This window comes from Syngnathus leptorhynchus, chromosome 21 (genome assembly GCF_054491065.1).
Source record: "Syngnathus leptorhynchus isolate UIUO chromosome 21, UIUO_Slep, whole genome shotgun sequence".
NCBI classification, from domain to species: Eukaryota; Metazoa; Chordata; class Actinopteri; order Syngnathiformes; family Syngnathidae; genus Syngnathus; species Syngnathus leptorhynchus.
This window is the reverse complement of record NC_141215.1, coordinates 5,054,365-5,069,677: the sequence shown is the minus strand read 5'-3', so window position 1 is coordinate 5,069,677 and position 15,313 is coordinate 5,054,365. Positions and strand designations below refer to the sequence as shown.

General features: G+C 43.8%; 1 protein-coding gene across 2 annotated transcripts; it reads left to right on the top strand.

Moving 5' to 3' along the window:
- The first annotated feature begins 92 nt into the window (after positions 1 to 92).
- Positions 93 to 12,935, top strand: LOC147040292 (kinesin-like protein KIF21A). 2 transcript variants are annotated; one of them, XM_085902489.1, is made up of 36 exons: positions 93 to 435; positions 3,073 to 3,295; positions 3,733 to 3,915; positions 4,092 to 4,241; positions 4,304 to 4,435; positions 4,498 to 4,662; positions 4,937 to 5,052; positions 5,130 to 5,325; positions 5,391 to 5,580; positions 5,657 to 5,720; positions 5,791 to 5,985; positions 6,189 to 6,230; positions 6,794 to 6,854; positions 6,926 to 7,031; positions 7,089 to 7,277; positions 7,366 to 7,565; positions 7,637 to 7,744; positions 7,890 to 7,958; positions 8,028 to 8,140; positions 8,215 to 8,359; positions 8,424 to 8,621; positions 8,687 to 8,788; positions 8,848 to 9,013; positions 9,528 to 9,585; positions 9,650 to 9,704; positions 9,781 to 9,959; positions 10,031 to 10,150; positions 10,246 to 10,278; positions 10,483 to 10,619; positions 10,685 to 10,769; positions 10,845 to 10,934; positions 11,009 to 11,167; positions 11,469 to 11,586; positions 11,658 to 11,828; positions 11,908 to 12,107; positions 12,175 to 12,935. In XM_085902489.1, the coding sequence occupies exons 1-36, from the start codon at positions 392 to 394 to the stop codon at positions 12,230 to 12,232; spliced, it is 4,620 nt and encodes a 1,539-aa protein (XP_085758615.1). In that variant the 5' UTR covers positions 93 to 391; the 3' UTR covers positions 12,233 to 12,935. The 2 variants fall into 2 exon arrangements, with proteins under 2 accessions (XP_085758615.1, XP_085758616.1); XM_085902490.1 differs by lacking the exon at positions 6,189 to 6,230.
- Positions 12,936 to 15,313: the final 2,378 nt, after the last annotated feature.

Sequence of the window (15,313 nt, the reverse complement as noted above, 5' to 3'; positions counted from 1 at the left end):
AAACGCCACTGTGGAGCCAACAAAGGAGGAGGAGATTCTGACGTCACAGTGTCGCTCCCCTCACTCCCTGTCCATCCTCCTCCCTCCATCCCTCCCACTCGCACGCCGTCTGGTGGATCTCTTCCACGCTGATCTCGCAGAACCCGGCGAGGACGCATGCAGGTTCAGATGACAATGGAAGACCATCCTTTCCATGATCTTTAAAAACTCTTCAAATATAAGACTTGGATTGATTGATTTTTTGCACAGTAAATGACAAATGGAAGCTCCACGGACACGCGAGGAGGGAGGAGAAGGTGGGGGAAGACGGCGCTCCCTCTTCTTCTAAGAGGATAAAGGGGAAAGGGGGCTATTTTTAACCGGACTCTAGTGGACTCTTCCTCGGGGCACAATGAGCGGCGGGGCGGATGAGAGCTCGGTGCGTGTCGCACTAAGGTAAGGATGCTTCTTGGACCCACCTGCAAAAAAAAAAACACAAAACCAAACAATGCAACAATGCAACCATATACAACAATGCCTGAAATGTAATATTTGCATAAGTTGCACTGATTTCTGCACGCAGACGTGCCTTCGGGCTATAAGGCGTGTTTGCAGGTTGCTTTCAAAACAGTAACAACACAAATCAGCTGGCACTCACACAAGCAAGCCTGCTGTCCGATTGTTACCAATAGTATCAATGAAAGCATTGGCAGCCATGTTGAGGAGTCATGTGACCCTGCTTCATTCAACCTAGTGTACCTAAAGGTGTGATGAGGTCAAGTTTCGGTTTGTAAAAAAAAAAATAATAATAAAATAAACACTCTTGCAAAAAAAGAAATTGTGGTTTAAAAAAATAAGATTAATATTTTAAAAGTCAATTGATTTATGCTGGGACATCAAGTGGCTTCTTTGAACATACAACTAAATATCCATGGTGACCTAATAGTGCCTCTCCCTAGCTTAATAGTTTAGTTAGGTGTGTTGCCAGTCAGCACCTGCTTCAACCTGCAAAGGCCTTCAACGACAACAAAATACAAATTGAGGAAATGTATCGTCGTGCTGGTTACATAACTATGTTTGCTCACCTCCATATGAAAAAGAAGAAATTTAACAATCCGTCCAGAATCCAGTCAAAAAGTTGCCCGTCGCCATTCTTTTAATAATTGATCCTGTGCCGGTGCTGCGTCAAATGTCTTCTTTTGTAACATTCAGAACGTATCTTATTTCTGCAAGAGTAATGCAACGTGGGAAAATGCCATAGACGTGCTAACAAATAATAGCACCGATATATCTATATATAAAGAGCTAGCTTGCTACATATTTTCTATTGTCAATTCCAGGTTAAAGGTTAAGCACCTTTTGCCTGCCTGTGTGTGTGTGTGTGTGTCCCTAATGAATTTTTATGAAGCAACCCAAGCGAACTGAAGCGAAGCAGGCTGCTCACCATCTGCCAGCTGCTGTCACGTGATGGTGCAGATCACAATAATCATCATAATTTACAAAAAAAAAAAAATCTACTTCCTGTCCAATGACCTTTTGATACAAAGACATGTCAAGGATACAGATAACAATGACAATGCTGACTCAGCATAATACTTCCTTCCTTTCATCTTTTGGCAATAATTCACTCAAGTGGGTATTAATAATGAGCAATTTTATTTTTGGGTAATCACCAAATCCTCTTTTTCTCCTCTTTTCATCCTTCCACCTGCCGGTGAAAGAGCCCCTTATATTTGCTTGCTCTTATTACATAACAGCAACATTGTGGTGGACCTACAGGCAAAATGTTTTTTTATGCACCGGTGTGTCTCATCATGTACAAAAGGACACTGAGCCCTGCGGACAGCACTTCAAATAGTGTCGTGTCCTCCACATTTCACAATCTTACGGACAAATTATTATTTTTTTGTCCGTAATTCCGGTGCTGCAAAGTGACGACCTCCAATTGTGTGACTTCACCTCTGCGATTGATCAGCACTTATTTCCAGAAGTATGATGTCATCGTTGTTTCTCTGGTTTACCAGCATCGTCATTTGGAGAGTTTAGGTGGCTTTTTTTTTTGTCCGCCGGGCTTTCATGTGAGGGCGAGAAGTGTCCTGTTTCTGAGGCTGTCATTGTAATCGTAATAATGAGCCTGTGAGCCTTGAAACTTTCATGGATTGTTGGGGGGAGGTAGTCAAAGCCAGTGTGTGTGTGTGTTGAAAAAAAAAATTGTAATTAAAATGTGCAGTTTATTTTTCGAAATCGTTCAGCCCTAATCGAGTGCAGTCAAATTGAGTTCACTCCTCAGGAATTCACAGTGGGAAGTAAAAGTATCCCTTTAATCCTCTCCTCATGAGGCTTTAAGTTTTTTTTTTCTTCCACTTGAGTGAATCTGTCAGATGACTTTTACAGTTTTTTGTTTTTTTCCATTTAGTATGTGACTTGTCTCACAGTGCACGCGAGGGCCAGAGTGAGCGTTAAGGGTGCAGCAGTGTTGGATTTCCGAGGAAAAACATCGGACAAGGAGTCTGTGTGTGTGTCCGAGACGGACGGTTAGCGCTTGAAGGGCAAACCCTCGTTCAGCCTGCAGAGAAAAAAAAAATGTTTTGGGTTGAACCATAATCAAGATATTATTTCCACACACAAATAAAAATTGACCGTATATCTGTGTTAACCTGCCCCCTTGTGGCCTCAACGCAAACAAATATGCACACAAACACATATTGGAATGCCGCCATAATATTCATCATTATTTTCTCATTTGGTGGCTTCAGTTGTGAGAGCCTGAGACTTTTCCCAGCAGGAAATGATGTCATTTATTTAAGAAGGAACAAACTGAGATTCTTAATGAAATCCAGGGCGGTTTCTGTTTACTCTCGTGTGAATAGCGAGTGTACTGTGAGCGTATAGTCTTCTATTCAGGTTTTTGTGGCCTTTGAAAGAAAGAATGAAGTCCAACTGGATGTGACTCGTTGGTTCCTCTCTAACGAGACCACTCTTTTATATACAGTATGTATACATATAAATGTATTTTATATTTCTGTGTTACTAGAAAAACAGTGATTGTAAAAAGTAGGTCAACATCTCATTAGATTTGTCTTCCCCCAACAGGATTCGTCCTCAGCTGGCCCGAGAGAAGATCGAAGGCTGCCACATTTGTACTTACGTGATGCCCGGGGAGCCCCAGGTGGTCCTGGGCAAGGACAAGGCCTTCACGTACGACTTTGTCTTCGACATGGACACCCAGCAGGACGCCATCTACGGCCACTGCACCGAGAGTCTCATCGAGGGTTGCTTCGAGGGTTACAACGCGACCGTATTTGCATATGGACAGGTAGGGGAGGCAAATGAGAAAGTGCCTCAAAAGAATTTTTTGCTTACCCTCTGCTCGCCTTTTATTCTTCCGGAATTCCCGTCTGGTAGTCTTTCACACGCACAAGACAAATGATCCGTGCACACAGGTGACGCACACACTTCTTTCAGGGGATCCAGCAGGGAGTACCCCTCTTGTTACATTCCATTGAAATCACCATGATGACCACCCCATCCTCCCCGTTGTCGTCTTTCCCAGCCACTAACTGACTGCTTTTATTTATTTAAAGGAGAAATATTGTGCGCTTTTTTTTGTAATTTAAAACATGGCATGGATTAAGATTCAAGGGATTTTCATCCTGGTCAAAGCGAGTGCCCTGTCCATGACCACAAGGGGCGGAGTCAGGGCATTGTGGCAAGACAAGTAGGGAGTAAAGCATACCTTTGTTCTCCCCAAAGACCGGTTCGGGGAAGACGTACACCATGGGAACCGGCTTCGACGTCAACATCGGCGAGGACGAGCTGGGTATCATTCCCAGGGCCGTCAATCACCTGTTCCGGGGCATGGAGGAACGGAGGCAGGCTGCCACCGAGCAGGGAAAGCCCGTTCCCGAGTTCAAGATTAACGCTCAGTTTCTGGAGGTACATGGAAAATAAACAGAAAATATCACGGTTTCATTGTGCGATTCCTTCTAGTGTGTGAGTCTCAGCCACCAGGGGGCAGTATAACTGCTGAGTTGACAGCAGCAATATCAAAATTGCAGAGGATAAAGAATATATGCCTGCACCTTGGACCAATGTTTAAATTGATGTTGTAGCTATACAACGAGGAGGTGGTAGACCTGTTTGACGCTACGCGGGACGTGGAGGCCAGGAGGCAGAAGTCGAGCGTGCGCATCCACGAGGACGCCAACGGCGGCATCTACACGGTCGGCGTCACCACGCGCAGCGTCAACTCCGCGGCCGAGGTTGGTGAGACGCAGCATTGGAATTGAAAATTTTAGGTTAATAATGATTGTGAAATATATAGATGATCCAGTGTCTGAAGCTGGGCGCCTTGTCCAGAACCACGGCCAGCACTCAGATGAACGTGCAGAGTTCACGCTCCCACGCCATCTTCACCATCCACCTGTGCCAAGTTCGAATGTGCTCACCCGATAACGTAAGCGCAGAACTTCACTTTGCCGGGTTAGCTCAGCGATTCACGTGAACTTTGACTTCCAGGATAACACGGCTGACAACCGTCAGGCGAGCAACTCGGACATCGACGAGTTCGAGACGCTGTCGGCCAAGTTCCACTTTGTAGACCTGGCCGGTTCCGAGAGGCTCAAAAGAACCGGAGCCACTGGTGACCGGGCCAAAGAAGGCATCTCCATCAACTGTGGACTGGTTAGAAAAAGCGTCTTCAGACAATTGATTAAGAGTAATTGGCAAAATGAGTTTGTGTATTGATTGTGATTTTTTTAAATGTATTTATAAATTATAAAAAAAATTACCCCAAAAAACCCCAAAACATTTTTTTTTATAAATTATAAAAAATGTATTTTTGTCTCATTTTTTATTTGTAGTTTTTTTCTACAATGTGAGCAAAAATGTCCTATCTTTTAATAAATGTTTTCTTCAAATGACTCCATTCTTTTTTTTTTTTTTTTTGCTGCCTCAGCTTGCCCTGGGCAACGTGATCAGCGCACTCGGCGACAGAAGTAAGCGCTCCACTCACGTGCCTTACCGAGACTCCAAACTCACCCGCCTGCTGCAAGATTCACTCGGCGGGAACAGGTTTGCGAGCAACCGCCATTTTCAGAGCTCCGTTTCCACAAAGTCCGATCCATGGTTATCATTTTCACCTCCTTCAGTCAAACGGTGATGATCGCTTGCATCAGCCCGTCCGACCGCGACTTCATGGAGACCTTAAACACTCTGAAATACGCCAACCGGGCACGGAACATCAAAAATAAGGTGATGGTGAACCAGGATCGCGCTAGTCAGCAGATCAGCGCCTTGAGGACGGAGATGGCCCGGCTCCAGATGGAGCTGATGGAGTACAAAACGGTGAGGCACGTCCTGGTTATGGAAGAAATGAGCGGATAGCGTTTACCGTCATCCGTTTCGTTCAGGGTAAGCGAATGATCGGCGAAGATGGCATGGAGGGCATCAACGACTTGGTCCACGAGAACGCCATGCTCCAGACGGACAATAATAATTTGAGGGTGAGGGTGAAGGCCATGCAGGAGACCATCGACGCCCAACGAACCAGACTCACGCAAATCCTCAGTGATGGAGCCAATCAGGCGCTGGCCAAAGCAGGTGAAAATTAGAAAATATAAATCGTCAAACTTAGCCCACTGCATTTCTCCATTTGAAATGAGACTTCCGCTTTAAGGTGAAGGCAACGAGGAAATCGGCAACATGATCCACAACTACATCAAGGAAATCGAGGAGCTCAGGTACACGCCAACCACATGGGCGAATCACAATTTTGCCATGCGAAGAATCACTTCTTCTCCTCGCCGACAGGGCCAAACTTCTGGAGAGCGAGGCCCTCAACGAGAACCTGCGGAAGAGCTTGTCGCGCGCCTCCACTCGCTCGTCGCTGTACGCCGGCCCCGCCTCCTTCTCCCCGGCCCTCGAGAAAGAAGCCAACGACGTCATTGAGATGGCCAAGAAAGACCTGGAGAAGCTCAAGAAGAAGGAGAAGAAGAAGAAAAAGAGGTAGATGTGTGTTACCATAGCAACAGGTCATCTGGCGAGGGAAATAGGTCCATGAGCATCTTACGAGCAAATCATTTGTTTTTCATATCTATATATTTGCAACTGCTTCTCACTTTCTCTTCCTCTCTTGGTCTGTTGCAAACTTCCCTCACTTAAACTTGTCTGCCCCCCCATCCTCATCCCCCCCCCCCCCCCCCCCGAAGACTGAGGCAGTCCCAGCAGGACGATCGCCAACAGGACGTCAGGTTCGCTCCTTCCCATCCAGGGAATCGGGGGGACAAATACCTGAACCTCCTTTCAATTACAGGCTCTGATTTTAAGTTAATAAATTGGAATAAATAAATAAATAATTTCTAATAAATAAATGAATTTAAATATTTCTTTAATAAAGGGTAAATTGAAATAATTTTTTTTTTTTTGCAAAATACATTTATGCAGAATAAATTTATGAAATAAATACATTTGAATACCTTTATGACTATTACAAAGACAGTTTTCAATTTAAAAAAAAGCCAAGTAATTGAAATGAAGGATTTCAGTGGATTTTCCTCTTTTCACTATCAAATGACTGCTAATCTCCGACTTTTCCCACAGGTGGTTTTGCACTCCCGGAAGGGAAATCCTCTGTCTAATCCCTTTTTCATCACTTTTACTATGTGGCAACGCTGTGAAATTAGTGATTGTCACACCGAACGAACATCAACAAAAAGTGATGATATGTGATCCGCTCCTGATTGACTTGCATGTACCCTTCCTTTTGTGTCAAAACAATCAAGCACCAGTTAACTCAAAACTATTCCTCCTCCAGCGTTATTAAAGAAGAAACGCCGGACAATGATCAGGAACGAGGCGGCAATGAAGCAGAAGTGGTACGTTCAAAAATATTTATGTTGTTTCGACTCCAAAGTGTGAGTCCTGCATTTTGGTCGTACGTGACAAGGATGGAAGTGACCACGAGGAAGTCGAGGACGGCGACGAAGACGACTCGGACACAGCCGGGGAGGAGACGTCCGAGGAGTCCGGCCCGGAGGAACTGGATGACAAAGGTAAAAAAAAAAAAAAAAGACAAATAAGACCAAGGCGTGATCTGACGAATTTTGTAGAGGACGTCCAGGCCGACTTGGCCAACATCACGTGCGAGATCGCCATCAAGCAGAAGCTGATCGACGAGCTGGAGAACAGCCAGCGGCGCCTTCATACGCTCAAGCAGCAGTACGAGCACAAGCTGGTCATGCTGCAGAATAAAATTCGAGACACGCAGCAGGAGAGGGACAAAGTGCTACACAACATGGGTGAGAGAAAAAAATTACCAACAGAAATGCACATTCCTAATATATTTGGATACATTTTTTTAAATTCATTTTTGATTGCACCATCCAGGATCAGTGGAGTCCTGCACCGAAGAGAAGGCCAAGAGGATCAAGGCCGAGTACGAGAGGAAGCTGAGCTCCATGAACAAAGAGCTGCAGAAGCTCCAGTCGGCTCAGAAGGAGCACGCGCGTCTCCTCAAGAACCAGTCGCAGTACGAGAAGCAGCTCAGGAAACTGCAGCTGGATGTCACAGAGATGAAGAAGACGAAGGTTTGCTCTTTTTTTGTTGTTGGAATAGTTAATGCAGCAGAAGCTGGTCGAAATATACGTTTGTCCACTAGGTGGCACTAATGCGTCAGATGAAGGAGCAACAGGAGCGTAACAGAGCCACAGAGTGCAAGAGGAACAGGGAGATTGCATCGCTGAAGAAAGACCAACGAAGATCTGAGGTGCCCAATTAGTGAATCATTTAAATGCTAACCCGAGATTGTCATTCAAATCGATGCAATGGCAGACATCATCCTGTAGGGGGAGCTACTTGCATGTGGATTCACATTTTCACGAAATCTCTGAATTGTTCATTTTGCGTGACAGCATCAAGTAAAACAGCTTGAGGCACAGAAGAGACAGCAGGAGTTAATTCTTCGTAGGAAGAACGAAGAGGTAAGAACATTATTTGAGTTTTGCTCGTCATTGGAACTGAGAATTGGAAAGGCTTTTTCTGAACTGCAGGTGACTGCTCTGAGGCGACAGGTGAGGCCGGTGTCGGGCAAGCCGAGCAGGAAAGTCACCTTACCCGAAACCCCGGGAAGGCCATACTCCTCGGGAACGTCCAACGGTGCCAGGTGTGGAAACTCGACTCTATTTTGTTCGCATAACACCTCAAAAATCGGGAAAGAAAAAAACTCTTTGGCTTCAGGAGTTCGCCAATACGGACAGGAAGCAGATACCTGAGCCGGAACGCCAGGGCCAAATGGCAATCATTAGAGCGGCGGGTCAGTGACATCATCATGCAGCGAATGACCATCTCCAACATGGAAACAGATATGAATCGACTCATGAAGGTCAGATATTTCAAACAAATCAATCCAAGTATCCTTGATATTTAAACTCCCGGTACCACTCAAGCAAAGGGAGGAGCTAACCAAGCGTCGGGAGCGAGTGTCCAGGAAGAAAACCAAGATGGCGGCGGAGGCGGCCCCGGACGCCGAGCGTTCGCTGACTCCCTTGAACGAAGAGCTGGAGTCTTTGAGCGCTAACATCGACTACATCAACGACAGCATCGCAGACTGTCAGGCCAACATCATGCAGATGGAGGAGGCCAAGGTGAATACAGCAACATCTCACTATTTGTAAACAAACATACATGCTCGATTGTTTTTGGGTCGTAGGAAGAAGGCGACACCGTGGACGTAACGGCGGTGGTCAGCTCGTGTAATCTATCAGAGGCTCGTTTCCTTTTGGACCATTTCATGACTATGGCCATCAATAAGGTAAAACGGACTTCCTGTTATGTTCGTGGAGCATCAGACCAAAATTGTGTTCCTCGCAGGGCCTGCAAGCGGCTCAGAAGGACTCTCAGCTGAAGGTGATGGAGGGCCGGCTGAAGCAGACGGAGATCAACAGCGCCACGCAGAACCAGCTGCTGTTCCACATGCTGAAGGAGAAAGCCGAGATCAACCCCGAGCTAGACGCACTGCTGGGGAGCGCCCTCCAAGGTTAGCACGCCTTTTGACTTTTAACGAAGCTTCATGAACCAGTTGCTGTGTTTTTGACGCCTCACTGTACACTTGTTTTCTTAAAGCCCTTCATTTAAACCACCAGTGCCATCTAGAGGAATCCAAAAATACAGCAACTGGTTCATGAAGCAAATTTGAAGCTTCACTTTGAGCTGTGACTGTATAATTTCACTCTTTTGCTTTTTATTCGGGTTTCGATTTGATTTCTTTTTGTCTTTTTTTGTGTGTGAACTCAAGAGTTAGGTTACCTGTCACCAGGTGAGTAATAGTGTTTTGAGAACTGGACACTTCAAGATTTCCAATATGCAAATGAGCTGGGAGAAATCTTCAAGTGCAATTAATCGTGACCCTTGTTACAGTATCTTCAACTTCTTAATAGTTGTTTCCCTTTGTGTGACCTTTATCTCCTTTTTTACCCTTCTGTGCTTTGGACCTGCATATTTATTCCACTGTAAGAAATCCAGTAAAGAAATGTTTTTTTTCCGATTTGTAGAGAATGGAGACGAAAGCAGCAGCGATGAGTCCAACCCCAGCCCGGCTGCAGACGGAAGGTAATATCGGGGACATTCAAATAATTGAAATCAAGCTACTGATCGAAGCCTGATATTGTTTCAGCGCACTGCCGTCAGATCTGATGAAGTTTTGCGGCGACTCCCGTCCGAGAAATAAGGTGGCGCACAGCGACATGATTACGCCAAATGTCACTCATATTTTGTTATGTAATAATTGGTGTCAAATTGCCGCAGGCTCGGAGGAGGACCGCCACCCAGATGGAGCTTCTCTACGCCACCACGGGAGATTCGCCCTTCGACTCGCCCATTGGCGACTTCTCGGGTCCTTTGCTTCCTCTCGCCGAGCACGGGGACGGCCTGGCGGATCCGGGCCGCGAATCCCCGTCTTCCATCTCGGCTCGCTCGGCCGGCGTGTAAGCTTTAACACAAAGCTCCTTTCAAACGGGCCCGTCAGATGACTCGACACACTTTTGATTTCCGATAGCTTCCGATCGAGGTCACCGATAAGCAGCGCTGAGAGGCATCAGCTTGAGCGCTCTCCTCTTACCCGCAGGAAAATGCAAGAAACTGCAACGGCTACATCAGAGAATGCTAAAACGCGAGCGTAAGAAGTCGTACTTTGTCACCCCCTTGTGGCTTACATAGGCAATCACAACACTTTATTTGATTTGATTTGATTTATTTGGTTTTATTTTTCAGATTGGATGACTCTTCTGTATTTGACAGCCATAGGTACCCTTCTTTATTTACTTTTGTTTGATATCGTAGTAGTGGAAAAAGTAAAAAATTACATTTTGAAATAATTTCTGCCAACTGGAATTAAATTAAATTAGCCACTGGAAGTAGGCAATTTATTTATTTATTTATTTTATTTAATCAAAGAAATCATAATGTATCTATTTTAAATGGCACATTTTTTTTTGTCTTTCATTCCAGAGGCGTAATCAGCCCCATAGAACCGCCCAAGACCAGCCGGGCAGCCAAACTTCAATGTGTGCACGTTGCCGAGGGACACACCAAACCGGTCCTCAGTGTGGACGTCACCGAAGATCTCCTCTTTACAGGATCCAAAGGTAAATATTATTATTATTTTTTAATTAAAGTACACCATCCTCCCTGATTGCCCATTTTCTCTCAGATCGAACGTGTAAGGTGTGGAATTTGGTGACGGGTCAAGAGATCATGTCATTAGCGGATCATCCTAGCAGCGTCGTCTCAGTCAGGTATCAATCGATGTCATTAAATATGTATTTTATTTCCATTTATTTGAAGGACTACAGTCTGTTTTGATATTGCAGGTACACTTCCAGCCTGGTCTTTACCGTTTCCAATGCGTACATCAAAGTGTGGGATATAAGAGATTGTGCAAAATGTATACGCACGCTTACGTAAGTACACGTTCTGTTATGGCCGTTGTTGTCGAAGATATTCGTCATAATAATAATAATCTCGCTTGCTTTAGGGCTTCGGGTCAAGTTGCGACGGGCGACACCTGTTCTTCAACCCGGAGTTTCTCCATTCCTCCGGGTGAAAGTCAGATCAACCAGATCGGCATCAATCCCGCTGGTTCCTTCTTGTATGCTGCTGCCGGGAATGCGGTGCGCATGTGGGATCTCCGCAAGTAAGTTTAACATGTTTTTTTTTTTTAAAACACAAATCTCTCATTACTGTAAATTTCGCACTATAGTCCAGTGCGGTTTATAGTCTGAAAATTACGGTAAATGAATGAACATCAGTGATTTACCAGTGTAACAATTTTACAAACTTCATAAAATACTATACTACGCCTTTTCCCATAAAAAAAAAGACGGAAATTCATGTCATTGGTGTTAAAAGGGTAAAAGTCAAATATTAAAACGGGTCAAATTTGACTTGAATGGAAACACACTGATGCTAATAGTTGACTTTCATCTGTGATCTAGGTTTGCCTCCACCGGGAAGCTCACCGGCCATTTAGGAACCATCACGTGTCTGACGATCGATAAATTAGGTCACGGACAAGACCTGGTGCTCACCGGCTCGAAGGACCATCACATTAAAGTAGGAGACGCACACAAAACGATGTCACGACGATGTTCGAATTAAGTAAATGACAAATTGATGCTTGCCAGATGTTCGAGGTGACAGAAGGGGCTCAGGGGAGTATCGGATCCTGCCACACGTTGGACCCCGCTCATCAGGAGAGCGTGGAGTCTCTGGTCTTGCACGGGGACTTTCTCTACAGCAGCTCCAAAGACCACTACATCAAAAAATGGGACTTAGCCAGTAGGCGGTTGTTGCAGGTAAGATTGAAACGCCCACCAAATTATTTTGTTAAACAGAGTTGAAAATTCCAAATGGAGTCTCGGGTCTTTCTTCTAGAGGTCAGTCAGTTCCCAGACGGATTGGGTTAGCGCTTTGGGCGTGGTTCCCGGTACTTTGGCGTTGCTCAGCGGATGCAGAGGCGGGCTTCTTCGGCTGTGGCACGTCGACTCACTAGCGCCCCTAGGTGACATTCAAGGGCATGACAGCCCCATTAACGGCCTGGCTACCAACAGCAGTCATCTGTTCACCGCCTCCGAGTAAGTCATGTTACAAACGTCTTTCTGTCTGTCACTTCTAAATACTTTTTGTTTATTTTGCTCGCAGTGATCGCACAGTGAAGATTTGGGAAGCCAAAGGATCTCTCGGGGATGGAGTCCATTGACAGCTATGATTCTGCTTCAGTTCAAATCCTCCCATGCAAGCCTTAACTAGCTTGCATTGATTATTTTATTTTTTTTCTTCTTCCAAATGCTGGATGGTCAACTGTTTGCTTCACCAGGAACAATTTTGGACTTTCTGTGTGCTTCTTTTCTAGTCTTGACTGTGTGAATCCAAGGACCAAAATACTACTGAAGCTGCATTGTCTTATTATTATTATGTAAACGAGTTTTTATATACTTTGTATGGCCGGACACTTTGATGAGAGGTTTCTGTGTCCATCAAGTATCTTTGTTTTTTTTTTATTTACAGCTCACCACCCCGTCTAGTCTTTGCCTTGGTAAGTTGGGCGTTTCTTATCTTCCTGGAAATGTGATATAAATTTAAATATGGGTTGGTACTGGTCAAAAGAAGATATGTCAGTAAAAAAAAAAAAGAGTTATCAGCTGCCTTTTCATTTGCACTTGACTGACTACTGGGTTGTTGTTTTTGTAGCATTTAAGTGTGAATATCATTGTCGCTGTTTTCCTGTTGATTAACTGAGGCTGCAGCGTGAGAATAAATTTCAAATTACTCGACAGTCATTTTTGTTTTTTTGTTTTTTGTAACTGTATTAACGTCTGATAGCCACATGGTAGCAGCAAAATGCAGCGACAAGGCATATCAAAACGAATTCCCAACTTCCATCACAAGATAATAAAAACAGCTTTGGGTCATTTGAGCAATCCAATTATTCACACTCAAGAGAAATAACACATTTATTGTCTCGTATTTGGATGATTCACATTTCTTTATTGTTCATTCATGCCATCACTTAGCGTTCCAGTGATCAAGTTTCAGCAGACCACAGTAAAAAGGGGGTTAAAAAACAAGTACAAATTTAATTTAGCAACTTCGATCAATTTAATCTATGAAGATTTCAATTTGCTATGTTAACCTTTGGAGATGAATATGCAATTTAACACCGTTCGAAGTGTTATGACAGCAAGTATGAAAACAACCCAAAACAAAATAAAAGTGAGAAGGCCGTGAAATGAGAAGACAAATATCCAATTAAATGCCAGTTAAAAAAGATGCAAGCAGCAAGGTTCAGATGGACTGGGTCAATATCCACCCTTTGGCTTCTATCTCCCCACTGAGTGAATCCTGCGGCTAAAAATACTCACGCCGCTGCTGCTTTATGACCAGAACTGATGAGCCGTGATCGTGCGGCTCGCTTAATGCGCTCGCAGCTTGGATCATCACACGTTCCCAAAGATTATCAGAAGGAGGGGTTTCTTTGTTGTTAAAAGGCTTCTTACGTGGAAAATGACACAAAGAAATCACATCCGTGCCTATCAATTTGAGAATGAATGACAATGGGGCTTCTCTTGGGATTTGCCTGAGAGCAAACATCTACTCAATAAAAGAGCAGGTCAATAATAGTCATGTCCGAGGTGGAATCAGACAGTAAGTGAGGGCAGTAGTGGTTGTAAGAACAGCTTTGATATATGCTAGACTATTTGTTTGTAGAAAAAAAAAAATCCATCAAGAAATGGGGGGAAAAAAATCCTGCAAAATGTCCAAAAATAATTATCTGCCCAGGCACTTGAGGATTAAGAATAAAAAATGTTATTAAAAAAACTTGCGGTGGATTTCCGAACGCCTCGTAGTCCGGGCAACCTGCTCTTCAATTCAATTGAAAAGCAATTTCAAGAAGTACAGTAGCTTCTGTTCCATGTTCTTCTTTCAAGCGCCTCAACTTTGGTCTTGTACTAATCATTAGATTACCTCGTGAGATTCTCATGGTGTAATTTGAAACCTGCATTAAAATGAGGCCCCAGCGACCTTCAGTGCACTTTATTGTTAATTGTATTCCATTGCTGTGTAGTTAAAACTGCAGAGTTGTCAGGTTATTACCCGAATATTTCACCACAAATGAGTTTTTGTCAAATTAAACGTGTGCTTACTAAAATATAGGAAGCGCTCACATTCACAGCCGACGCATTCGTTTTCCTGGACATCTTAATGGAAACGTACTTTCCATGTGTAAAAAGAAAAAGTGCTGCATTCTTCAAATGTTCAAGCACATTACAAGTAAATGTACGCGTGCCCCCCGTGGCAAATCACAAGATGAATGGAATTCCTGCTCTGGTCGTGTGTAATAATTGTGCAATTTATTCTCAACTAATGGCTTCATGTATTATGCATGTCCGTGGAAGCAACCGCTGAATTATGATTCAGTGGTTTGATCATTGTTCCGATAGAGTTCAAAAGTTGTCGTCTGCTGGTGTATGTTTACATGCCTTCATTTTATTCGGTATTGGGAATTTGATTAGCCAAAGTAGGAAGAATTAAAAGTTTGACGGGCATTGTTTCTCGTGTAATACATTTGTTGTTTGGTTTTAATTAGTGTGACATAAGTGCTTCCTTCATTAATCTCTTCAGGAAACAAATACATCTTCATAATATCACACTCCTCCTTGTCTTGTCGCATTCATCACACGGTCTTTTTATCCTGTGCCAGCGGGAGGGTATTTTCAGTTCATTAAATCAGATGCACAGCAAAAGTAAACAAAAGCAAAAGTAAACAACGATGGTAATTGGTGTCTTGAAATAAAAAGCAGTAATACTCCTAATATTGGCTTAATAAAAAAATTAGCATGACAAGACAAGTGTGTGCATTCACAGTCATAGAAAATTGTAAAATATTGTGCACTAATTAGGTATTACTGTGTTTATAGTTACAGGATTGCACATTCGGTGTTAGCTGCTATGCTAACGTGTTTCAGGACAACAGTCATATGCATTAGTCCAGTGCATTTTTGTATTTTGTGCACACTTGGAAACACACTTAAAACATCATGTAATGATATATGTAATAAAAAATATATTTTCAATTATATTAAGTGTATGAACCAATAAAAGAAAAGGTGAGTGAGGAGGTAATTGAGCGCGCATTCTTGGCTGCATGCCGACGTTTGCTTCCGCCGCTGCGTCAAATAGTTCCTTCCCCGTTACCGAGGAATGTCATAACGTCAGACAACGTCGACGCACTCTCCACACTTATTAATCGTCACAATAATACTTTATTACTTAAAAAAAA